This window comes from Prosopis cineraria, unplaced genomic scaffold (assembly GCF_029017545.1).
Source record: "Prosopis cineraria cultivar Desert tree isolate PC_DT_omini unplaced genomic scaffold, ASM2901754v1 PC9, whole genome shotgun sequence".
Taxonomy (NCBI): Eukaryota; Viridiplantae; Streptophyta; class Magnoliopsida; order Fabales; family Fabaceae; genus Prosopis; species Prosopis cineraria.
Window position 1 is genome coordinate 18,629,587 of NW_026555340.1, and position 25,801 is coordinate 18,655,387.

At 32.5% G+C, this 25,801-nt stretch overlaps 2 protein-coding genes and 1 long non-coding RNA gene across 8 annotated transcripts; 1 reads left to right on the forward strand and 2 right to left on the reverse strand.

Moving 5' to 3' along the window:
* The first annotated feature begins 266 nt into the window (after positions 1 to 266).
* LOC129319203 (uncharacterized) lies at positions 267 to 3,660 on the forward strand. The gene is made up of 2 exons (XR_008595461.1): positions 267 to 520; positions 1,128 to 3,660. It is a non-coding gene; the product is annotated as an uncharacterized LOC129319203 (long non-coding RNA).
* Positions 3,661 to 3,733: 73 nt separating this feature from the next.
* Positions 3,734 to 12,921, reverse strand: LOC129319202 (probable 1-acyl-sn-glycerol-3-phosphate acyltransferase 5). Of its 6 annotated transcripts, none has more exons than XM_054964200.1 (4): positions 12,730 to 12,916; positions 9,504 to 10,340; positions 9,109 to 9,239; positions 3,734 to 4,219 (listed from the first exon to the last, which is right to left on the reverse strand). In XM_054964200.1, the coding sequence occupies exons 2-4, from the start codon at positions 10,073 to 10,075 to the stop codon at positions 3,819 to 3,821; spliced, it is 1,104 nt and encodes a 367-aa protein (XP_054820175.1). In that variant the 5' UTR covers positions 10,076 to 10,340; positions 12,730 to 12,916; the 3' UTR covers positions 3,734 to 3,818. The 6 variants fall into 6 exon arrangements, with proteins under 6 accessions (XP_054820175.1, XP_054820171.1, XP_054820176.1 ...); XM_054964196.1 differs by having other exon boundaries at positions 9,504 to 10,420; XM_054964201.1 differs by having other exon boundaries at positions 12,592 to 12,916.
* Positions 12,922 to 20,819: 7,898 nt separating this feature from the next.
* Positions 20,820 to 22,974, reverse strand: LOC129320629 (E3 ubiquitin-protein ligase RSL1). Its single transcript, XM_054966162.1, has 2 exons — positions 21,829 to 22,974; positions 20,820 to 21,111 (listed from the first exon to the last, which is right to left on the reverse strand). The coding sequence occupies exons 1-2, from the start codon at positions 22,767 to 22,769 to the stop codon at positions 21,033 to 21,035; spliced, it is 1,020 nt and encodes a 339-aa protein (XP_054822137.1). The 5' UTR covers positions 22,770 to 22,974; the 3' UTR covers positions 20,820 to 21,032.
* Positions 22,975 to 25,801: the final 2,827 nt, after the last annotated feature.

Below are 25,801 nucleotides of genomic sequence, written 5' to 3' on the forward strand. Positions count from 1 at the left end.
ATTATAGAATTTAAATTATATTAAGGTAAAAAAAATACCAACATTTCTACGCATAGATAGGAAGTGACATGAGGCAAATTCAAGCCCAATTTTTGGAGGCAGAAATGGCGTGGATAATGGGCAGAAACTAAGGAGAAATTTAATTTTACTCGTCCGAAATCAAATGGAAAAATGCTTGGTTGGAAATTAGTGGAATTGAACAAGTTATTAAATCAAGTTAATTTCTCCACTTTAACCCCACGTGATCTCCCCTTCTTCACTCATTTTTGGTGGCCAAATTGCAGAAATAGAGAGGGAGAGTGCATGAGGCTCTTCCATAAAAATTTAGAGAGAGAAAAAGAAAGACAAGCAAAATCTCTATCAAAATCACATTTTTACCTCAAAATCCCTTCACAAAAGTTGTTCCTTTCATCAAGAGCAACATTCTTATGGTTTTAGATTTTTAAGAGGAAGAGTTTGATGTGGAAACGATGGAAAAAGAAATGGGGAAAGCAAAAACAAGTTAGTGCTTGAAGTAGAGGTATGAAAGAGCTCCATTTTGAGCTAGGTTTCATAATTTTTTGTTTGAGTTTTCTTGAGTTGTGATGCTTTCCTGTTTTCTAGAGAAGATAAGGCTATATTTTGATGATTAAATGATAGGGAAGGGTTTAAAATGGTCATAGAAATGTTATTTAGTGATTGTTAATGAGTAGGAGTTTGATTTCAAGCTTTGCATAATTTTTGGATAACCATTTTTCATGGAGAAATGCTGTCCAATTTTTCAAAGAATTAAGAGACGATTAGTTAAGTATTTAAGCATATGGAATATGATTCACAACCGAGTCTAAAGTTATGGAAAATCAGGCAAGAATTTAACAAGAACTCAAAGTAAGAGTTAGGGTTCAAGTACTCTAAACCTTTAGTCAAATTATGATTGGCTACAAGGAGTTGGAATTTGTTATATATGAGATCAAAAATGAATTCCTCATGGAAAATTGACTGGGAAATCGCCAAAAAGATAATTTTAGAAGTTAAGAATAAAAAAGGTGAAATTTTAAGTCAAAAAGAGTAAGTAAAAATATTCTTGAAATGTTAGTAGTTTCAATGGTCTTGAGGAGTTTTTCAATTAATGTGTGATGTTTATTTAGGGCCATTGGACAATATGGAAGTGGAATTGGAGGTTTGATCATGGGGGGTTAAGTTATAAAAGCAAAGAAGAAATAATAAAACTAAAAGGTAGTAAATTTACCCTTGAATGCATACTTAGTATTTCTGTTTGTATGTTGATATGTTTGATTTGTTTTCTTGATTATAAGAATCATGAATGAATGTTTGAGTTCTATTTTTTCAAGTGTTCCATGGTCTGTGTATGATGTATGAGATATTGTGCATGTAACATGTCATGTTAGTTATGAGTTTATGTAATGCAAGCATTTGTCACATATGAAGTTTTTACCTTGTATGCTTGAATGGTTTTGTTTACCATTGAGATTCTCTCAAATCTCACCCCCAATGACTAACCATTCTAGGTTATAAGCCTCCAAAGAAAGAGTTAGAGTAAGAAGTAAAGGTAAGTAAATGAAGAGATGATTTTATTATGAAATTACTTTACTAAAAGATAAAAAATGTATAAATAATTCCATGAGCTATGTAAATTTATGATCAGACCTTGGTATGTATATATGATATGTGGTGAAGTATGATGGCCAATTTGAAATCCCAAACAAGCCTTGAAATTTTGATTTTAATATGTATGATTGAGATTGTTCAGTTTAAGCTCTTTTCAGAGGAAGGTTTCATTATTGAATGTATAGTAACCCATGTCCAATGCTCATGAAAATTTTTATGAAAAAAAAAATAGACACTTAAATATTTCCAACAAGTGCTACACTAGATCATTTGGATATATAAATCTTGAGTTATGAATTTTTTTTAGTTATAACACAGATCCTGTAAGAGAAATAGAGCAACTTTGAAAAAGTGAATAAATTATGCTATTGGAAACCGAAAAAGGTTTAAAATATATTTTTATCATTTAAAGGACTTCAAAAGATTTCAAGAGAATTTTAGAACATTCTCATGCAAATTCTCAATATTTAGTTATAAATTTTTAAAATTTAGCAAATATTTTAGACTTACCAAATGAGCAATAACCCAACAATTGATTTATAAATTTTAATTTATGGGTTTTAATTTGCTGTTCACTTGAACCATATCACTTCTAGTTGCCTAGAGAAGTGTGAAAAGTGAGAGTGTGACAGGGAAAAAAACAAAAAAACTTGTTTGATGACTTGTTTTACATAATTAACATTAACATAATTTTTTATATTTATTTAATATTATATTATTACTATAAATTAATTTAATAATAAAATTTGAATAGAATCACTGAAAAAATAACAAAAATAACACTGGAATATATAAGAGTCTTATAAAAAAAATCAACCCTCAAACTAACATAATCCTAAGCAAAGTCTCCAAAAAATTGATTTAAAAAACACAAGGCCAAGCTTAATTAAGATGAGTACTAAAATCATGCCACATTTGAGATGTAATATAATCACGTTGTGTTGCCATCTTTATTGTACTTTCTTCATATAATCTTAAAGAGTTCTCTAGGTTATAGCTTGCACTTTCTGCATTTGTGTTTTCATTCATCCACTCCACTAGTTCAAAATCCATATTTTCTCATTGATTGATTAGGCATATCACGAAGACTGCTTTACATATGTAATTGGAAAATCAAGCCTTCAAGATTCCAAAAGAACACTCAATCATCATTCTTAATGAAAAATGCCTAAAATTAAAAGATTCTCTTTGACTTGTACTTCAATAGCCTCTACCTTGATATTCTTGTGCATGGTATCTTTTCCCTCTGTATGGTGGAAGAAAACCATCACTGCAAGTGTGTCCAAAATCTACAAGAAAATATTTATCTATATATAACAAAAACAAAAAAAATATTTATAAATGAGCTAGTAATATATATATATAAACATTTTATGTAAAAATATACCTCTAAAGGGTCATGAAAAAGTTGCGTGAGGATTGTTAATTGCATCCATTAAAATCTTAGCATTATGGGTACCAACCTCCCAACCCGAATAGAAGTTTCAATACACATAACATTTTGTATAACAATTGTCTTCCATCCTTTACATAATGCTTGCTTTTCAAAAGGTACCCAAACATTTACATGTATACCATCAATTGCACCTACACAATTCTACAAGAAAAATATTTATAAATATACATAGTTATAATAAAAAGAAATAATAAACAAAGAAAAGTAATTATCAAGACTTACCCTGAACTAAGGAAGATACGTTGATTTTTTTTTTTTTTTTTGCATGGTCTGGCAACTCTGGAGGCTGCAGATAAGAAGTCGAGGGTCATCAGAGCGACGTCGTTAGGGAGGTCATGGTGGGAGTATTCGAGAAAATGATCCGAGGATGTTGAAGGTTCACTAGTCACTTTTGCGTTTCTGGATGGTGACGCTTGGTTTCCTCTGCTTTGGAGATTTTTTGGGATTTTTTAGGAAACAGGGCATAAAAGTCTTTTCATCTAAAATTTCAACTACAATCAAGTACCACGACCATGGGAGTTGGCAGTATGTTCTCAAATTTGCGGACCTATACGTAATTTTTCCCAAGTAATTTGATAAACCAACCGATTATCAAATCACCATCTAATAACCTCATTCATTGGAGCACTTGTTTCAAATTATTTCAACGTGTCACTTTTACTAAGAAACTCATAAAACATGGGATGAAATTACATGCACTAGCAAGTAGTACATTACAATGTTCATATTACAACAACAAAATCATAGAATGATCTCAAATCCATGGATAAGGACGAACATTTAAATAGGTAGCAGAAGCCAAATAAGCGCATACTAAAGAAACATAGATTTTGAACCAGACAGATGAGAAAATGTAGAACATACATGTCCCAGTTACCATGATAACCGCCATGAAGTTTAAAATACTCTTCACATCAGAGAGCTCCTTTTCTGTTACTTGATTAGGGAACTGACCTTGGCCATAAAAATTTGACAGCAATTGGTCCTTAATCCGAAACCTATTGATCAACCACGACGACATTTCATCTTCAGATTCTGGGATACAGTCAAGGGAGATTCTGCAGACATGCATGTGAACTTCAGAAGGAGCCACTCCGAAGACATTGTCCAGAAAAGATGGGCAGCGGTATTTGTAGCCGATGGTCACATCATAAACTATATTCAATACAGTATAAGAAACTTGAAATTAATTACTTTAGAACTGTTTATGCAAAATAGAAACAGATGAATATATAAGCTTGTTTCCACAGTTCCTCATCAAATAGAAAGTACTGTTAGAATCAGCAACTTAAAATATGTGCACTATTATATTCTCCTAATTTCGTACAGGGGCAATTAGGAGGTTGCACATGTTGCTTTATTGTGAAAAAAAAAAAAGACGCCATCATGTCAAAAGAAAAAGAGACTCGTAGGGATGATATTAGGCCAGAACCAATTTTCCAGTTCTCAGTACTGTGTTGCTCCTCCTTATTTTTGCCTTGTACCTATTTCAGAGACTTGCGAGGTTTTTTCTTTTCCACACTTACTTGAAAGTACTTGTCTTTTCCTGCCTCAAGACACATTAAAAAAGAATAATCTGACCTTACAAACCTCTTTCAAATGATATTGGTTCTTCTAGAATTTCTATGTAGCAACATATTTTTGTTCAAACTAGAAGGAATCATAGGAACTCCGCCTATGTTTATAGCCGGTCCCAAGCCCGGGTAAAGGAGGAGGGTTGTGTTAGGCCATCAACAGCCAATGTAAAAATTTGTTGAATCTATCATGAACATGGACAATAGACGTTATAATGTTAATGCTAGGTCGTTGCCCGTAAGTAACGCGCTGCATGGCTCGAGTACAGTGATAAGTGAGTTAGAGCCGCTGCATCGGCGCCCGGATGTAGTGTTAAATGAGCAAGGGCTACCGCGTCATTCTGGACGCACGCGGCTAAAGAAGTTAGTCCATAAGAGCAAAATTAGATTTGGTACTTGGAATGTTGGGACATTAAATTGTAAATCTGTAGAGGTTGTAGGGGTTATGATTCAAAGGAAAATCAATATCATTTGCTTGCAAGAAACAAAATGGCGTGGAGAAGAAGCTAAGGATATTCAAGGTTTCAAACTTTGGTATACAGGAAAAGTAAGTGCACGCAATGGAGTAGGCATCATTATAGATAAGGAGTGGAAGAAGAACGTTGTAGCAGTTAGCAGAATTGGAGATAGAATTATTTCTTTAAAAATGATAATTGGACGTGAGACTGTTAATATTATTAGCGCTTATGCGCCGCAAGTCGGGACAGAAGCCAGTCTTAAGGAATTATTTTGGGAGGATCTAGAGGGGTTGATTCGACACATACCACAGAGTGAAAAGATTTTTATTGGAGGAGACTTTAATGGGCATGTCGGGAGGGAAGCTGGTCAGTATGCGAGGGTGCATGGTGGTTTTGGTTTTGGAGAGCTAAACAATGAAGGACAAACTCTTCTTGATTTCTCATTGGCGTATGATTTTAAGATTGCCAACACTTGTTTCAAGAAGAGAGATGAGCATCTCATCACTTACAAAAGTGGAGCCTCAAGGTCGCAGATTGATTTTCTTTTGGTTAGGAACACAGATAGAAAACTTTGTAAAAATTGTAAGGTGATACCCGGAGATGCTGTAACGACACAACATAGGGTCCTAGTCCTTGATGTGTGTATTATGAGTAAAATCCAAAAACGTCGACAAGTAGTAACACCAAGGATTAGATGGTGGCAATTAAAAGGTGAGAAGCAAGATATTTTCAAGCGAAATCTTTTGGATAAAGGAATTTGGGATTCTCAGGGAAGTGCTAACATTATATGGGAGGATATGGCTAAAAAGATACGGGAGGTTGCAAAAGTAGTTTTGGGAGAATCGAAAGGTTCTGGTCCGAGAGATAAGGAGTCTTGGTGGTGGAATAATAGTGTACAGGACAAAATCAAGTATAAGAAGAACTGTTTTAAAGCCATACATTTGTGTAACAATGAGGAAAATTGGGAGAGGTACCGTATGGCTAAGAAGGAAACTAAGAGAGCTGTGGGTGAAGCTCGTTCTAAAGCTTTTGAAGAATTTTATAAGAACCTTGAGACGAAGGAAGGAGAGCAAAATATTTATAAGATTGCCAAGAGTAGGGAAAGAAAATCAAGAGATCTAGAACAGGTAAGGTGTATTAAGGATGAAGAGGGAAGAATTTTAGTTACAGATGATGAAATTAAAAATAGATGGGAGACTTATTTTTCTAAACTTTTCAATGATGGAGAGGATTCATCTAGTAACTTGGAGGATTTAGTAACTGGTGAAGGAGAACAAAATTTGTCATTCTATCGAAAAATACGTGATAAGGAGGTAAAGGAAGCTCTTAAGAAAATGGCAAATGGTAGAGCCAACGGACCTGATTGTATATCTATCGAAGCGTGGAAATGTTTAGGTGAAGAAGGGGTGAGATGGTTAACTAAGTTATTTAATGTGATTTTACGGTCCAAGAAAATGCCTGATGAGTGGAGGAGAAGTACATTAATTCCTATTTATAAAAATAAAGGAGATATTCAGAATTGTACTAACTATAGAGGGATTAAACTCATGAGCCACACAATGAAATTGTGGGAGAAAGTAATTGAGCACAGGTTGAGATTGGAGACAAGTATTTCTGAGAATCAATTTGGTTTTATGCCAGGTAGATCAACTACAGAGGCGATTTATCTACTAAGGGGATTAATGGAAAAGTATCGTTGTAAAGATAAAGATCTACACATGGTTTTTATTGATTTGGAAAAAGCTTATGACCGTATACCAAGAGAAGTGCTTTGGAAAGCGTTGGAAAAAAAGGGAGTACGGATTGCTTATATTAAAGCCATACAAGATATGTATGAGGGGGTAAAAACTAGTATAAGAACGCCTAGTGGTCAAACAAAGGATTTTCCTATAAAGATTGGACTACATCAGGGATCATCTCTGAGTCCTTATTTGTTTAACTTGATTTTAAATGTTTTGACGGAACATATTCAAGAGGAAATCCCGAAATGTATGCTCTTCGCGGATGATATAGTTCTTATAGCAGAGACAAGAGAAGAGGTTAATTGCAAACTTGAGTTATGGAGGAGGACATTGGAGTCGAAAGGTTTTCGTCTGAGTAGAAGTAAGACGGAATATTTATATTGTAAATTTGGTAAAGGACTATTCGAAAATAATTTGGAAGTGAAATTGGGAGATCAAATTATACCTCAAGTGGAAAAGTTTAGATATTTGGGAGCCATTATTCAAAATGATGGCGAAATCAGTGGAGATATTTCACATAGAATTCAAGCTGGGTGGTTTAATTGGAGAAAAGCTAAAGGAGTTATTTGTGACCGTAAGGTGCCTAATAAACTTAAAGGAAAGTTTTATCGTACTGCTATCAGACCGGCAATGTTATATAGTAGTGAATGCTGGGCTCTAACGGGACAGCAAGAGCATAAAGTTGGAGTAGCAGAGATGAGAATGTTACGATGGATGTGCGGACATACACGTAAAGATAAAATTCGAAATGAGCACATACGTGAAAAAGTGAGGGTGGCACCTATTGAGGAAAAAATGGTAGAAAATCGATTGAGATGGTTTGGGCATGTACAAAGAAGACCAAGGGAGGCACCAGTGAGAAGAGTGGAACATATAACTTTGAGTCCGATTAAGAGAGGTAGAGGAAGGCCTAAGAGAACACTCTTGGAAGTTGTTGAACGTGATCTCTTAATTAATAATATTTCTAAAAGCTTAATAAATGATAGAGCACAATGGCGTCTTGCAATCCATGTAGCCGACCCCACCTAGTGGGATAAAGGCTTGTTGTTGTTGTTGTAGAAGGAATCATAGGATAAACTTATGGTGGCCATGTTTTGTGCTATGAAATATTCTGTTTGAAAGGTGGGAATGCTTTGGTTTTTGACAAGAACTCCCAAATAGGTACTCAAATCTGTCATAGAATTGTAAATGATTTGAAGGTTAAATAGAAACACTTGTCTATAGATATACCAAGACGTTAGATAGAAGATTTAACAATTTTAAGTTTGCTTGTCCCCCCTATCACACAGACCATTTATTCTTTTGTATAGAGGCATACCCCTATTGATGAATTGTTTTGGGTTGAATATAATCTCATTCACCTTCCTTAAAAAACCTCTTTCAAATGAGTTCATATGTTCAAGTATAAAAAATACTTGAACAAAAGATTATATAAAATTTCATCGATGCTTAGTTTTGAGTAGAAACCTTGATAGAGTTACAGCAAGAAAATGAATAGATATTTATATATTTGAATCTTGCCATAGATAATTTTGGAGATAATATTGTAGAGGGATATAAGGCTGTTCGGGGACATATGGAACTACTCTGCCTTCATCCCACCTGATGTAACGCACACTCACACACTAGCACAGTTCTCGATAGAGGGAGAGAGTAGAGAGAAAACAGAAACAGGGAGGGAGAGATTAGGGGGAAATCTGAAACAGAGGGAGAGGGAAGAATATAATGACAGAACAGTGGGGGCAAGAGGGAGGTAGGCGGAAGGAGGAGGGAGAGAGAGCTTTCAGAAATTAACCCATAATACTCATTCATTCAGCAAAAGGTCCCCTTACAAGAGCAAACCCTAGTCTATTTAAACTAAAGTTGCCTAACTATTAAAAAAACCTTGATCACTCAACCATATAAAGCCAATTTTCAGATTTCCTTTTATAAAATATTAAAATAACACAAAGGAAACAACATATTAAAATAACACAAGAAAACATATTTCTTCCTAGAATAATAATAATCTACTAGCCCAGGGTTCTTTAAAATATATTATACTTATATTTCATCAGCACCCCAAACTGAAACTATAAAGATTAGGCTAAAACAGTCAGACTCACCCCAAACCGGTTGGAGCAAGTCAAGCCTAAATTGTCATCTCTATAGACTACGTGACGCATAGTTCTTGGATGAGTAAAGGGAATGCCTCAAAAAAGGAAGCATAACTACATTTAACATTCAATAGTCGTTACAGGTAGAAAGAAAACAAAGAAATAAAGGACAACCTGCATCCAGAGAACCCCTCAATTCTGTCAAGCAGGTGCAGAAGCCCTTTGTCCTTGGAAGCAAAACATGTTTCAGAATGGGTAACCCATGTTCAGCAGCGTATTTTTGACACTGATCACGCTTCTTCTCACTATATTAGAAACCAGAAAGATGGTGAGAAACTATCAACAGAATGCTATAAACTACATAGCCAAATACGCTACTTTATATAACAACATATATAAGCATCCTTCAAACTTGCATCTAAATGCTGGTGGCTGCGTTATAGTGTATATACTCACGTACAAAAAACCTTCGTATTCTGGGAATCACAATCATCATGAGCAAAAACATGTACCAAGTTTTAGTTGACAAACATAAGAGAGACAAAAGGAACCATAGGCAAGTGGCTTACGTAAAATCAGTGCCTTCTGGGAAGAGAGCAAGCCAAAGTGGATCTTGAGGATCCTTGAAAGTAGAGAGCATGCTTCGCATGGTTGATTCATCAACCTCCCACTTCCTTTCCACCGGGATGAATTCCAGTATGTGAAATGCCCAACCAAATACAGGGAGTCTCATCAAGCTGCTCTTAAGTACATATTTTATGTATCCAATGCATCCCTTGCGCAAGGCAAGGTCCCATAAATACATCCAATCAACCTCAGTTCTATGATTTGCAATCAGCAAGATCCGTTCTTCGGACTGCACAATGTCTCCAGAAAAGGTGACTTTGGTCTTGTTTATCTTCTCAAATAGGAAAGGCCACAAAGCTAGCCAAGCACCAAAGAAAAAGGAAGTTGCCTTTCTGCTGTAATGTATGCTAAATAGTCGCACTATAACAGCACAGGCAAAGCCAAAGTACACTATCATTATAAATGCAGTGCAAAACAGCACCACTAGACACACCAGACCCCTTAAAACTTTCGGTGGAGTTAGTGCATGATGCCGTGCTTCAACATTTGAACTTTCTGGAGTGAGAGCCGCCATATGTTATTAGAAGTGATCACTGACCACAGGTAAGGTAATAGCGTTTCTTGAAAATTACCTCCAGGAATGATTAACAAATCTCATCATTTTCTCAGAGAATCAGTACACATCAATGGCATACAATATATATTACAAAGCTTATATTGGTAAAGCAGAATTTCTTTGAGAAAAAAATACTCCCCCCTCAAGGCTTCTAGCATCAATGCAGACCAAAATCTTCAAAAGCCGCTCTTTCCTTCTTGGTGATCCAGTTAGAGAAGGATATCTGACAAGTTTGGCAACAGTATTACGAAAACATGAAGACTGAAAGCTGGTAGGAGAAGTTTAGGATATCATATCTTTACCCTGAAGAAAAAAAGTCAGGAAAAAAGAGAAGCACAAAATATCACAAATCTATCAGAGGAAAGAATAGCATAACGGCTGCAATGGTCACAATGCTCATGAAGTTTGTACATTGATAAAGCAGTATAGAAAGATAGATTCCACTAAATCAAAACTGAAAGAAAAGTTACTTGCTGATGGAAAAGCCTAACATCCCTTGACAGTGAAATACAAGTAAGTGAGATTCAAGCATTGTCAGACCAGAGTAAATCTATTGGGAAGGACCAGAGCCGTCCTAATTTTACTTACACCTGTTGGGTTAAAATCTTTCAATTCTGGGACACTTGACTGTTAGTGCTAGCATGATCAGGAGAGCATCTGGCATAATTTCCTAATGATGCCAGAGAGATTTGCTAGCTTTGCCATCATATTTGTAGACTATAGAAAAAAAAAAAAAAGTTTCATTCCCATCTCAGTTATACACATCCACCCAAATTCATGATTAGAGCAGGCATCTTTCCCCCTTATTTTTATTGTTGCTTCACCATGAGGCATTTTATAGTGCATATCTAAGATGAAGAGGAAACCATCTCCATCAAGCGAGTGCATAAAACTGCACCTTCCAACACATTATAATCGCATCGGAAGACATAATCTCTGATAAAGCTGTTAATGACCTTCTGCTCATAACAAAGCATACATTACCCAAACATCACTGTTTTTATTGATTGATTGTAGATTTAGAAAATAAAAAAAAATTATGGGTTTCATTCCCATCTCAGCTATACACATCCACACAAATTCATGATTAGAGGAGGCATCTTTCCTCCTTATTTTTATTGTAGCTTCACCATGAGGCATTTTATAGTGCATATCTAAAATCAAGAGGAAACCAACTCCTTCAAGCATGAGTACATAAAACGGCACCTTCCAACACATTATAATCACATTGAAAGACGTAATCTCTGATGAAGCTGTTAATGACCTTCTGCTCATAACAAAGCAGACATTACCGAAACACCACAAGAACACTCATAGTTCCATTCTTCCTTTTGTGTGTTAAAAAAATAAGGGTCAAGTAGGATTAAATCACACTAGCCAAAAAGCCTTATGGTTGCCAAGAAAACCTAGAAAAATGTAGTTTTTTAAAGCATGCCTAAATGGTTAGGAGAAATAAAAAAATTCCACACTTCTCTCACTACGTGACAATGTATAAGGATGTGTCTAATGTTTTCCTCACTGGTTCACAGAAAATGACAATGATTGTTATCAATGAGACCTCTTTTAGCTTTAAAGAGGTTTGAAGGATGAATTTTGAGTCTCACCAAAGGCATCATTTACAAGTGTAATTAGCATATTTTTACGAAGTGAAATTTATACATTTTGCGTTTTCAAGCAAAATTGCCAAAATTGAGATGGATTTCGCATCTTACCCTTACAAGACATCATATACAAGTGTGATGAGCATATTTGCAAATGGAATTTACACATTCACAGGTGGAATTGCCTCATTGAGACTAGAACTTGTGTCAATCGAAAAAAGAGTTTACACTTATCCTTACAGGTATCACACACAAGTGTAAGTAATATATTTACAAGGGAAATCTCCTCATTTTCACAGCACCTTCAGAAATATTTGAATAGATATAAACATGTCATATGACTTCAAATTTGGAATTTCAAAATCATTTACAATCACATATTTACAAGTTGAACTTCCTTATTTGCTCATTTTCATAGGAATTCAGGATTACATAAACAGAATCATATTCCATCCGAAAACTACAAAGAAATTTATCAAACTTTGGTAAAACAATGTTGATGCATTCAAATCTACCTCATCAAAATTGAATTATAACTGTTGAGAAGAGAATTTATAGACAAAAGGAGATACTGTAGCAAAGACATTGGGATCCGATCCAAGCGAAGATGGAACCCAAATTGAAACTCTGGTGAACAACAACAAATCAAAAAGTGATGCCCAACTCGAAACATATCTAATCATTTACAAAATGTTCGAAATTATCAAAATCACACATTCCATCCATCAATGTGTAGGAGAAAGAGGGAGAACGGAAAAGAAAATAGGTACATGATTCACTCATACAAGTTTCAAGACTCCTACAATATAGTTTTTCAATTCACTGATCTATCTATAGATTAACAGTAATGGAACCAAGCTTCAAAAAACTTACCTCAAAATCTTGAACTAGCACCAGACTCATCCACCAAACAGGAATAGAAGAAGAGTTTAGCGACGAACATGGATTGAGTAGACAAGAGGCAATAGACTAAGATGGAATACATTGAGAGTGGAAGAGGCAATCACCTACCTACAAACACGTGAATGATGGCGGCGAGGAGCCTCAGATGGTTCACGATTTGCAGGACTGAAAGGCGACTGTAGCAGCGTCGTGTCGAGGGCTTTAGGAAAATTTTCTTTGGAATTGAAACTCATAATCGTCCGCTCCATCCTCACTTTTTTTTCACTGGCAGTGCAGTCCTTTCAGTGTCACTGCACATTACAATTATGTCGCAGAATACTTGGATGTATTTTTTAAAATTTGTGGAACTTATTCATGAATATACTTTTTATAAGGCATATACGTAATTTTTTCAAATTAAAAAAAGGTACGAAATCTGAAAATCTATAATTAAAGTATTAAATATTTTTATCATGTATCGATATTGACATATATACACACACACACACACACGCATATTTGGTGATTTATGTTAATTAAATCCCTATAGATGAGATCTTCTTCCTATTTGAATTTGTTTGGGAAGATCACAGTCAAACATCACTTGACACAATTAATTACTTTACAAAATTAAATAATTATAATATTAATTTGTAGGATTAAAGAACTTAAATGTAATTAAAATTTATTGTGAAAAGACAAAACTATTCATTATATATATATATATATATACTTTCTCCATTTAAAAATATAAAATATTTTTTAAAGAGTTGAATATTCAAAAATATAAGGTATTTTTATTTTTTTCAAAGTGTAATAAAGCGTCCCCCATTAATAATAACTTTATATTTATTATAGAGTATTTAATAGAAATAAATATAAAAAGATAAAGTTAATTTAAAAGTAGGTAATTACTTTATTAAGGAGTAAGATTCAATTAAAAATGTCTTATATTTTTGAACGAAAAGAGTATATATTTGGTGTGATTAGAAAATTAATTATTGTTGAAATAGAAATAAAACTTATTTTTTTCTTGAATGAAGGCTCATTCACCAGATTACAGCAATTCCTCTCTATCAAGTTAATATTTTGGATTTGTTAATGAAAAAATTGATGATTGTTAAAATATAGAAGGGATTTAATTTTTTCTGAAGGAGGATTTATTCACCAAATTACAACACATGTTTATCTCCACCATCAAGTTAATTTTTTTAAATTGTTAATAAGAGAATTAATCGTTGTTAAAATGAAAACGAGACTCTTTTTCTTGAATAAAGACTTGTTAAAAGAGTGCACACACATACATAAAATGGATAGTTTGGTCTTTTCACAATAGATTTTGATTATATTTAGATTTTTTGATCCTATAAAATAATATCAAAATTATTTGATTTTATAGGGCACTTATTTATGTCTAGTGGTTTTTTATTGTGATTTTTCCAATTTATTTTGTCTTTTGGTAAACAATTTGGTTTTTTTTTTTTTAAGCAATAAGCATTGAGTGTGTTCAATAGGCCCAAAGCAATCAAGATGGACTTATATCTCGGGCTTGGATAATCACTTTCTTCTTGCCCGGGTCCTATCTATCTCAACCAATCAAATTTTAGATTCCTTGGTCAAAAAAAAAAATATATATATATAGTGTAAATAAATACAGCAGAATTTTTTGGCCAATAAAATTGATTGATGAAGGCTCAAGAGTTTGTCTTAAAACTGTAAACATATCTTTGGAAGTAAATCAGTTTATTTCCTATTAAAGTTAACATGAGTGATAAAGATTTTTGTCACTTAAATAAGTTATTAAAAATTTGAATCATAATTCTCATATATATAAAAATTTAATTAGTATGAGTCTATTCATTGCTCTTAAAACTTTAGGAAAGATATTTTTTACTATGGACAAAGCTTGTTAATCTTTATGCTTACCAAAAAAAAAATCAATTTCCTTTTTCTCATCCTTTTTTTTTTCTAATTTCTCTCATTCCTTTTACTCTAGGTGCAAACTTCAAAAAGTTTTTTTTTTCCCTAATTTCTCTATGAGCAAGACTTATGTATTTAACATTATATATTTAATATATTTGAATCCAATTAATTTAAAACAAGTGAATTTTAATATGTTAATAACATTAATAATATAAATTTATTATAGAATAAATAATTTAAAAATGATACACATGTTTTGATATAATTAAATACAAATACTTTAAGTATATAAAGTTAAATATGTAAGTTTTCTCCCACATCGAGCTGAAAGGATTTAATATGTGCCCAAATTTATTTGAATCGAGTTGGGATAAAACTCTTTTGAGTAGATGCTCTACTATTAATTAACGCAATTATATTTTTAGAATTCAACTCAGTATCTTTAATTAAGAAAATACAATTCTTTTACTAGCTAAACCAAGCTTTAGTTTAAACTTTTACATGTAGTGTTAGTAAAAATATAAAATATTATCTATTGGTTAAACTTTTATAAACGGAAATTAAGACCAAAGTCCCACCCAACAACACAAAATACCCTGAAGTCCCACTAAAGTTTACAAACTATTGTGAAGTCTCAGAGTGCTTAAATGTAATTAATGCCACAAAAAACTCTTATTTGGCATTTACTCCAAATTGTGTGGAAGACGTTTTGGAAACTAAGACTTTTGCCCAAGGAAGAATTACATTAAAATCTTATATAAAAAAATTAATTATTATAAAATTTATTGACAACTGACCTAAACTGTATTGATAATTAATTGTGTTATCAATGCAATTTAATTTAATTGTTAATAAATTTTACAGTAATTAATTTTTTTATGTGAGACCTAGTTATAATTCTCCTTTTGCCTAAGGTATTACAATTCTTATTATGTTCTAAATTATTTGTCACAAGGTTTTTACTTTTAAAATAATTAAAATGTAGCATTTCATTCTAACATCAAGTAGCCACAAACATTCTTTAGTCATTGCCTTGTGCGCCACTTTTTTTTCATGAGTATTTAATTAACGGACGATTGTGGCTACTTAATATCAATGTAAAAAATTCTACATTTTAATTATTTTAAAAATAAAAATGCTACAACAGATAGTTTTATTGAATGCCCTTTAAAGAATAGTTTAAATGTAAAAATATACTTTTATTTTAAAATTTTTATATCACTAAGCCGTAGGATGGACATAAATTTTTATATCACCATTTCTTGTGAAGTTACCATTAACATCAAAAGGATTTTATTTTTTTCGTTGTGCCGATCTTGTCACAAGAAAATAACCCACTTTCACTGAAAATTGCATGCCATCATAAATGTTCATTACGAAATTTCATTACTAATATAATGTCTATATCTCACAATTCTGTTTTCGTATTTTTATTATTTTTTAAATTAACAGTGCATAGTTTGTTTTTTTTTTTTGGAGAAAAATCGTAAAACAATTTTATGACGATAAAATATCCGAAAACTAAACTCTTCTAATAAAGATAGTTCTAGTGACAAACCCAAACACGTATACATGGGACGAATTGAAAATCATATAAAATATAAAGGGATAAAACAATATTTTTCACATTTTGCTAACAAATTTTTTTAAAGAATCACGAAGGAACAGCAAAAATTGTGGGGCAAGCACCCCGTCTTTTATTTTCCCCCGCTTGGCAACGTGTTTTTATTTTTAATTTTTTTTGTTAGGATAAGTGGCATCCAATCAATGGTAAAAAAAAAAAAAAAGGTTTTTCAAAAGTTAAAAAAAGCCTTCTGAACCGACTCTGGAACCGGTTTAAATATGAACGGTTTAGAAAATGACATTTTTAATGGGAACAATTTTTTGAATTAGCAATAATCTGAAAATAGATTAAATCACCTCCCATAAAAAAAAGTCGCCATTTTTTATTATTACATAAAGCTTAATGGATCTTAAAAAAAAAAAAATCCAAGTCACCACCAAATACAAAGTTATCGTCCAAGAAATATCACTGATGGAAAACAGACAAGAAGATAGATGTCATATTCAAACATAAAAAAAAAAAAAAAGAATATCGTTGTCAGTTCTAGTTGTATCCACCGATGATCCAAAAAAAAAAAAATTGCAAGAACTTAGAAGCCGAAATCCTAAAAGGCTAAAGACACACTCTGATTGAAAATATAAACAGTTTTCCTCGATTAATGTTGGTTTAAAATATAAGCAATTTAATACATATAATTTTTTTTCATTTTACCTCTTTATTTATGAACTTAAATTTTTGTATAAATTTATCTCTCACTTATCATAAAATATATTAACAATTGAAATTAAGAGTAAAAATGAAAAACATTATATATTTTTATGAGAATGAAAACTTCATTGGTATGTGGATTATCCTAAAAATTACTTATATTTCAGACGTGAGGGATTATGCTCTAAGAATCTTTGTAGATTTAGAAGTTATCAAGACATTACAAGCACTTTGTAGCCTCAAACATAGACCACATAATAAAGTAAATGAAAGACAAGAGAACTTTTGGAATGTAACAGGTCATTTGAAAATTTTATGATTAGGCAAATTAACTTTTTGAGTTCACATTGGAGAAGCCATTAGAAGTGAGTTTGGAACTTACATTATTAGAGCTTTTCAAATTGCCTTTTTAGTGTTGGGTTTTTTAAATTTACCATACTATCATTATTCCCTTACATTTGTTAGTTTGAGCTCCAACTTTTGACTTTCTTGCATGCCAATACCCTTTTAGAGTATTTATTCCATGCTCTATGATTGTACATTATAGATTGAATAATTTATTATACAATTTTTTTTAATATATCAAATTTTATATTTTTTATTCTTATTATTTAATATATCAAATTTTATGTCATTTAAAATTTGGATAAAAGTGCAAATTTAATTATAAATTATTTTATAAATATTAGGTAATTTATATTATAAGGTGATATAAAATAAATCATCAAATATAGCATCCAGCAACCTCTGTTGAATCAAGACAAACATTTTTTGTTTACTGTGGATCCCATTTTCATTTAACAATATCATCTTCTCTGCCTCCCACTCTCCTAGTCCATGGCTTCTCTGCCTGCCACTTTCCTCGTTGCTCTCATCCTTATCTTCCTTTTTACCTTCAACTATCCTCCTCTTTCCAAACAAATGAAAAAGAAGAGGGTGTGAGCAAAACAGAGCACGAGGATATTGATATCTAATTAGGTAACAATCAAAACTTATGGAATAGAATCCATATATGTATGATCTAGTGTCTGATCTCTCCGTGCTCATCACCTCCATCCTCTTACTCTGCACTCTCTCTCTCTTGCGATGGCCCTTCAAGATCTTGGACCAGTCAGCTATGTTGACGGGCAATGACTCGGAGGACATCAATGAACTGTGTCTTTTACCCACAACAACCTCCCTGCTAGTCTCTGTTACAGAGTTGGCGTTGCTCGACAAGTTTCATAATTCAACTTCACCGAATTCTGAAACGCCATCACAAGTTCCAGTACTCTAACTCCCAGTCCTCCATTGCTTTGCTTTCTCTGATGGTAATCCTCTATAATTCATCCTAAATTTCATATTATTTCATTTCTGGATCTTTTCTTCTTCTTGGAATATAATCTTGTTTCATTGAGTTTTTTTTTTTTTCCTGACTGCTTTTTTGAAAAGTTGTGAAACCCATTACCACTCCAGTCTCTGTTTCAAATTTGGTTTTTGTTCTAAGATTCACATTTGGAGAAGATGAAGGGTTAGAGAGAGTAGATGAGATCTTAAAAAAGGGAGAAGGTAGAGTGAAATTCGAGTGAGCCTCACAAAAAAATTAACATCCGTTTGATCAAATTTAACGAAAGCTATGTTTTAAATAGTTGATAATTTATTTTGCATCACCCAATAGTATAGGTTATCTAGTATTCCTTGAAAAATAGTTTATGATTAAATTTGTACTTTTATCTCTAAAATTTTTATCACATTTCTCTAATATATTACAAAAATTACAAATAATCATAAATCAATTTTTTTTTGTAATTGTTCATTCAAAAACACATTTCACAATATATAATCAAAACAATTTTCAATTTACCAAACTGATTTTTTTAAAAAAAATATATATTCAAATATAAATTTTATTACAATAATTAACTGTTATCAAATAAACTTTTGGCAAATCACAAAAAACCAAACACATACTAAACAAACTGCTGAGTTCCCACCCCAGAACATTTGCAACTAAAAGTATCTCGTCATGAAGCAATAATGAAAGTAGTAACTCAGTGATGGGAGAGAATATGTACATTATATTCAAGTTCTTGAAAACCTTTGCAAGCAAATTCCAATAAGGTTTTCGAGTTTTTCAGGGCTGGGTGCAGTCACAAAGATTAGAGAGTAGTCCCCAACTGAGACAAAAAGGCACCATCAAATAAGAAATATTATTAGAGAGTACAGGGAAGAAATACAACTAAAATCAAACATGTGGTACCCAACTGAGAACTTTGTATATATACTCATGATTTTGAGGCCTTAGATCAACCTCTACCTCCTATTATTGAGGTAGGGGATGATGAGAGGTGTTAACTTCTGATTTCTCTTGTAATTATTTTTTCTGCTATAGTTATCTTCATTTCCATTAAAAAAAAATCAGATTATACCAATTCACAACATATTCCACAACTCTGTCCCACAGAATTTGTTCCATCTAGAATCTGAGTAGGAAGAGACAAATCATTAAACATATGGAAACGCAAATTTGGAACGACGTGTCTAAAATCTTCACATTCTTCTCACAAAAGTTTTATCATTCAAGTACCAGTGATGTACTTGATTCGAAGAACGAGGCAATACACAAGAAGAACAAGAATATAATCTACTTTTTTCATTGGACGAGAAGAAGATAAAGGGTAGCAAAAGTGAATGAATGACTAACAGTTATGGCAATATGAGGAAGACATATAACAAAAGTAAATACATAATCCATACCTCAAACTATTATCACCAAGAGAGCATGCAGCCAAACGATAGTAGCTTGGTGTTTTCCTTTGGGCCTCACCACACGTGTCTTCCGAAACTCAAAACTTCTTCTAGCAATTATACTACCTGCAATTTTGAAGCCAGAAAAGCTACAGCTCAATGACGTGTGTAAACTTCAAAGATAGCTTGTACAGTTTGATAGGAGGGAAAATATAAAGAGGATCCCCTGTTTGGCTCACAAACACAGAGGAAAAGTTATATGAAAATTTGACTTATCTAACACACTACATGGCACAAACAGTTTGAAGACAGGAAAGATTATTAAAAAAAAATTACTTATCTAACAGAAACAAATCAACTCCGATTAACATTTACTCCCATGAATGGGTTTGGTTAAAATTCAATACAACCAAAACAAACAAAGAACTGCAGTTGCCTCTTAATTTAAGAATTTGGCAGGTGCCGGCAACACATTACAAATAAAGCATTCATGGGAGTAAATGTTAATTTAAAATCTTACACTACTTTAACCCTAGAACTATTGCATGCAGATCAAGCCAACGATGGAACTGAAAGCATCAAATCCTCCATTTCATCCCAAAATTATAAGACACGATTATTTCCAGAAAGAACAAAAATCACACATTACATCCGAATTTCCTTCTTCATTTCTTTTTTCTTTTTCCCAAGGAACCTAATTCTGATCAAATTACATGATTTGTAGTCAAGGTTTTATGCAAAATACAGCAAAGAAAGAAAAATACAAACCATGATGTGAAGAATCTGGTAGACTGAGCAATGGTGAGGAATGCTTGGAGATGAATGTTTTCAATCTTGATTCTGGAACGAATCTGGAACAACAACCCACTTGTTGAGGAAGCAGAGAGAAGAGACGGCTTGACAAGAGCTCTAGACAATGAGCCAGTCACGGTGTGACATGGAGGAGATATGAGCAAGCAAGCACGAAGAAGCTCTAGCCTTCGAGTTTGCAAGCACACAAGCATGGACAAGCTTCGGCTTGAACACTAGAGATGGCAGGATGGCATCTTGAAGGTGGAAGCACGTTATTCTGCTCATGCTCAATATTTATAAAAATGCCATCGCACTTGTTTTTAAAACCAGTTCTGCAACAACCGGTCTAAAAAGGCAGTTTAAATGACTCTTTTTTTGCTAGTGATTAATAGTTGAAACTTTGAATAGAATTAGATCAAAGGCAAACACCCTTGAAAGCAACCACATATCTATATCATAATTAATATAAGTCGAGGAGAAACCATCCTAGGGACTGCACAAAGTATAGAAGGAAATAAGTTATAAATTGTAGCCACAATATTCAATAACATCACTTCAATGGTTACCAAGTAGCTATTTTGTTCTCAAAATAGACATAAATTCCCATCATGGAGGATAGGAGAGGAGGTAGTGAACTAGTAGTCTTCTATATTTAGACATGAACTTCTAGTGGGCAAAATCATAGAATATGAGCGTATATATACTCCAAATGTCGTTATCAGCGTCTACAATTATAGCAATGATGGGAATGATCTCTTGAAAGAGTACCACAATTATAACAGAAGGCAATTCCACACCTGCAACACAAACATTAAAAAAAAAAAAAATCATACAGGAATTCATATGCCAAAGGTAACTGAGAAATTGGGTCTTGCCAAAAAAGACAGAGAAATGTTATGAAACACTGATATCAACCCGCCAAATTGGACAACCAGGCTCCACTCATACACATGAAGCTTTTGGAAATTTTATATGTGGACGGACAGAAAAAGAGGTGGAAAGGAAAGGAAACATGTATTCATGGGCGTGAACAAACAATACCAACTCAATAACCCAATTCTCTTGGAATGAACCACAAATATAAAGCAATAAGGTAAATAATAATCTAACTTTGCATGTTTAATACATATACTTTTGAGGAGATCTCACTACGATGCTAAAAATTCTGACAAGCATATGAGGTCGCATCAAAATTATAATGGAATAAAGCCTTATTTCCCTGTTTATCACTTTAAAATAGATCCAGCTTCTAAGTAGATCATTATACATTTAAATTTAAAGATTGCTTTGATCTCTCGCCCCATATGGATATGGAAAGAGATCTGCACATCTTGATATGCAACATATGTTCCATAAAAAATTTAGAGCAGTGTTTTCAAACCTCAAGAATATAAAATTCATATGAAACCTGCATTATTCATTTGCACCAACTGTAGTACTACAAGAGTTGAATTGAACAATATACTTCCGCGGAGAAAAGAAACAAGGTTAATTACTTGAGACGAAAAGCTAACCTGCATTTCATATACATACAACCATTAGACTTTTCGACGAAGAACCTACATTTGGGACACCTCCTCCACTTACGGTTCCGAGCGAGTTGCATCAGCATAATATCTTCCTTCTCTCTCTCGTCCTTGCTCAGTTCCTGAAACCCAGCGCAATCAATTCCTGAATGCCACGGCACCTTACACTGCGCACAAAAGAGTCTCCTACAGTTGGGACACTCCGACTCTGTGATGGTCCTTTCTCCTCCATCATCAATCAGTAGCGCAGAACAGTCCTTATATGGGCAGTAAAACTTCTCTTCCGCGAGTATGACAGCCTCACACAAGGCATTGCCCCACATATTGTACACTTCCGGAGGAAGAATCCCGCGGCAATCCTCGGGCTCCAACAATCCAACACACCCTGTCACTGGACATCTAATGTTCACAATATTTTCTTGTAGCTTAGATTCCACATACCTAATCACACAGCCTCTGCAATAAGCGTGAGAGCAGCCACTGATGTTAAACGACTCGTTTCCAGTCACGCTTTCAGTACAGATTTCGCAAACAAATTGAACAGAATTGGAAGATTCCCCTGTTTCGACAGTGAAAACAGCAGGAGCCGTTGACCTCCTTCGTTCCCTGAAAGGGGTGCTCTTAGGTTTAAACCTGAGAATTCTAACCTCGTCATCGTCATCACCATCGGAAAGGTCGATGAAGATTTTCGTGGCAGGCGTTGGTGTGCCTAGAGAAGCCATGATCGCGAGGTCCAGGTCCACGTGGAGGTCGTGGGTGTATTGCTCGACGCAGATTGCATTGGATTTGCTTGTGCCCTCATTCCAGATGGGTGAATGATTGAAATCTTCAACGTCCACTACTGCCTCAATCGAAGGGATTGCCATTTCCTCCATCAATTTTGGTTTCTTGCAGGATCTTCTGCGATTCACTGGGCCTTCGCAATTCATCGGCGATCTTATAAATTTAAAGGTTGTTGGCGCTTCGAAGTCTGGAACTCCTGATTCTTGAGAAAGGGAAACTCTTTTCTGCGTAGATCGTCCACCATTAAAATCCTAAAATTTCGTGATATGATCATTCAGGGGAACTAAAGAATCAGTTTTCCACTACTCTCGTCTGATCTTCAGTCTCATCAACGGGAATAAGTACGTAAGACATGTCAATGCGTGGTACATTTACAATCTTTTTAAGGTTATCGCTTCAATCGCACGCAACTATCACCACATCACCATGCACTTAAATTTTGGGTTGATATAATAAAATAATAGAAACTTTAAATAAATAATCCTACCTTTAACTAATTTTTTAGGTTTGGATATTAAAAAATATAAAATATGTTATTTTTAGAAGTATTTATAATAAATAAATTATTTTATATTTATTTTAAAATAAAATATCACATAAATGTGAAAAATAATATTAATTTAAAGATAACTACTTATTTTATTAAGGGGTGAGATATAATTAAAAATATTTTATATTTTTAATAAATGAAGTATAAAATAACAAATATTAAAGGTTTGGTTAACATTGAAAAATAATTCATCTTTAGATAGTTTAAAATTTTTATAAAAAAGTAGATAGTTTAAAAATTTATTAGTAATTAATTATTTTTAAATTTTATGATATTTTTTTTGTTAGAATAAGGAGTAACTTCATCAATATTAAAAATTATTTCTCTTAAAATAATTACATTTTATAAAAATATTTGATTATTAAATTATTTTAAAATTTCATAATGTTTTTATTATATTCTATTTTTTTAAAATATTCTTTCTTATCTATGATGTCAAATTATTTTTTTATATTATGATTATTATAAAATATTTAAATAAGTATCATAAAAGTTTACAAAATATTCTCCTATGAAAAAAAAGTGATTTTAATAAAGTGGTGATATTTTCAAAATAGGTCTTCTTCATATTTGGGGAAAAAAAAAACTTGTAAACAATTTGGTATTTCATTAGAGATATGCCATGGGTGTGTTCGTTAGGCCCAGACCTATAAAGATGGGTCATATTTTGGGTTGGGAACATGACTTTCTTTTTTGCCCGGGTCCTATCTTTGACAACCACAAAATACAAAAATAATTTTGATTGGCCCAAAAATTCTTTTGTTTTACCCAAAAAAAAAACTCTTTTGTATTTATTAGATTGTCTTTTTTTTTTTTTTGCAAAGAATTTTAAGAGATCTTTTTTTGGTCTTTTTTATTTCACGCCAATGTTCTAGATATTTGACCCAAGCTAATCTAATCGATAATTTGTTAAAAGTTTTAAATTCTAACTAAGAATTTAATCCAGCTAGTATGCAACAAGGATAAAATTTCTGATAGGAGGTATAGGTTTGAAGAGATGTCCACAAACTATGAATTGGATTAATTTGGGTTAAAGACTTAGAATGGAGGGGTGAAAGTGGAAAAAAAGATCCCTTGAAATTCTTGGCCAAAAAAAAAAAAGATAATGTAAACAAAATACAAGAGAATTTTTTTTCCCAATAAAATTGGTTTTTAAAGGCTCAAGAGTTATGATTGTGAGCAAATCTTGGGAACTTGTTCTTGTCTTCTTTTTTATTTTGAAATTTCTCTCATTCCTGTCACCTTTGGTGCAAACTCCAAAAAGTAATTTTTCTAATTACCCTATTATTCTTTTTTTTTTTGGTTTGGGATACCATATGATATTATAAGTCAGATTTATCGAGAGCCTGGATTACATATGCATTTTCAAGATTTAAATTTGAGATATTTAGGATTTGTTTGGTTTCTATTCTCATTTTTTTGTTTTAAAAAACTATTTTGTAGTTCAGTTTTTAAATTTATTTTTAAACAAAATAAAATGAAAATATGTTTGGTTATATCAAGTAAAAGTAGTTATATTAGAATTAAAAAAATAGATTAATAATAATAGTTACAGGCAATTAATGATGATAATTAATAATAAAAATTAATCAAGGTAATTATAATTTTTAATAATCAAATATAGTGTATTTTAAAAATAAGAAAAATAAAATAAAAATAAATTTAAAGTTATTTCTATTTTTTTATTTTAAAAAAATGAAAACAATTTTGAAATAACTAAATGAAAAACACTTATCTAAATAAATTTTTACATTTTTAAAAACAAAAAACAAACAGGCTCTTAGTTAAGAGAGTAAAATTTTCTTACAAGTTGAACTTAGCATCCAGTTAGGTGAGTTGGTCCAAATGATATCATAATATTAATATTAATTTTTTTTCCTCACTATTTAATTGTTCTTCAAGTTTAAACTTTTTTATATAGTATATGGACTTTTACATATTTGGACCCTGAGAATGAGATGTGACCAAATATGATCCAGATGATAGTTTTGGGCCATGCTAACATGGCTTGGCCCATGTGGCACTCTCACGCGGTCATCCCCTACTACACATTCATCTAGAGCCATAATACGAGCCATCCCATGACTTGCACGTTGGCCAGCCAGGGGCCGTGAATGCAGGTTGGAGAAACTCGCTTATTGGCGGGTTAGAATAAGCCCAGAAGTAAATTGGTGGGGTCGCAGTGTATAAACACGCACGTATAAGGAATACACGAAAAATTAATTTTTTAATTATTTAATTTTTAATTTACTTATCAATTCCTTACCGTCATCTAATATCTTAATTTTTAATTTATTTATAATTTAATATTTTAATTTTTAATATATTTGTAATTTAATTTTTTATTTTTTATAAATTTTTTATATTAACTTAAATTTAATATCAAAGGATAAAATAAGAGTATTTTAAAATAAAATATATATTTATTTTATTTTTTTATTTAAAAAATATTTAAAAAATAAAAATTAAATTATAATTGAATTGAAAATTGAAAGATTAAATTGTATTGAGTTGTGATTAAAGGATTAAGTTATGGTAAATTTTAAATAAATTAAAAGTTAAAGAATAAAAAATTAATTTTTTCAAAACAAAACGGGCGATCGAAATGCGGTGAAGGAAATTTCGTTA

Bases quoted from the DNA above. Each gene is read 5' to 3' on its own strand.
- LOC129320629 (XM_054966162.1), bottom strand. From the start codon at position 22,769: ATGAATTGCGAAGGCCCAGTGAATCGCAGAAGATCCTGCAAGAAACCA. The intron at 21,112-21,828 runs GTTAGCTTTTCG...TTTGTGTTGCAG, and splicing joins TGTATGTATATGAAATGCAG to GTGTGGAATTGCCTTCTGTT.
- LOC129319202 (XM_054964200.1), bottom strand. From the start codon at position 10,075: ATGGCGGCTCTCACTCCAGAAAGTTCAAATGTTGAAGCACGGCATCAT. The intron at 9,240-9,503 runs GTAAGCCACTTG...TTTCTAATATAG, and splicing joins CCAGAAGGCACTGATTTTAC to TGAGAAGAAGCGTGATCAGT. The intron at 4,220-9,108 runs GTTGTCCTTTAT...TATTGAATATAG, and splicing joins GAGGGGTTCTCTGGATGCAG to TTTATGATGTGACCATCGGC.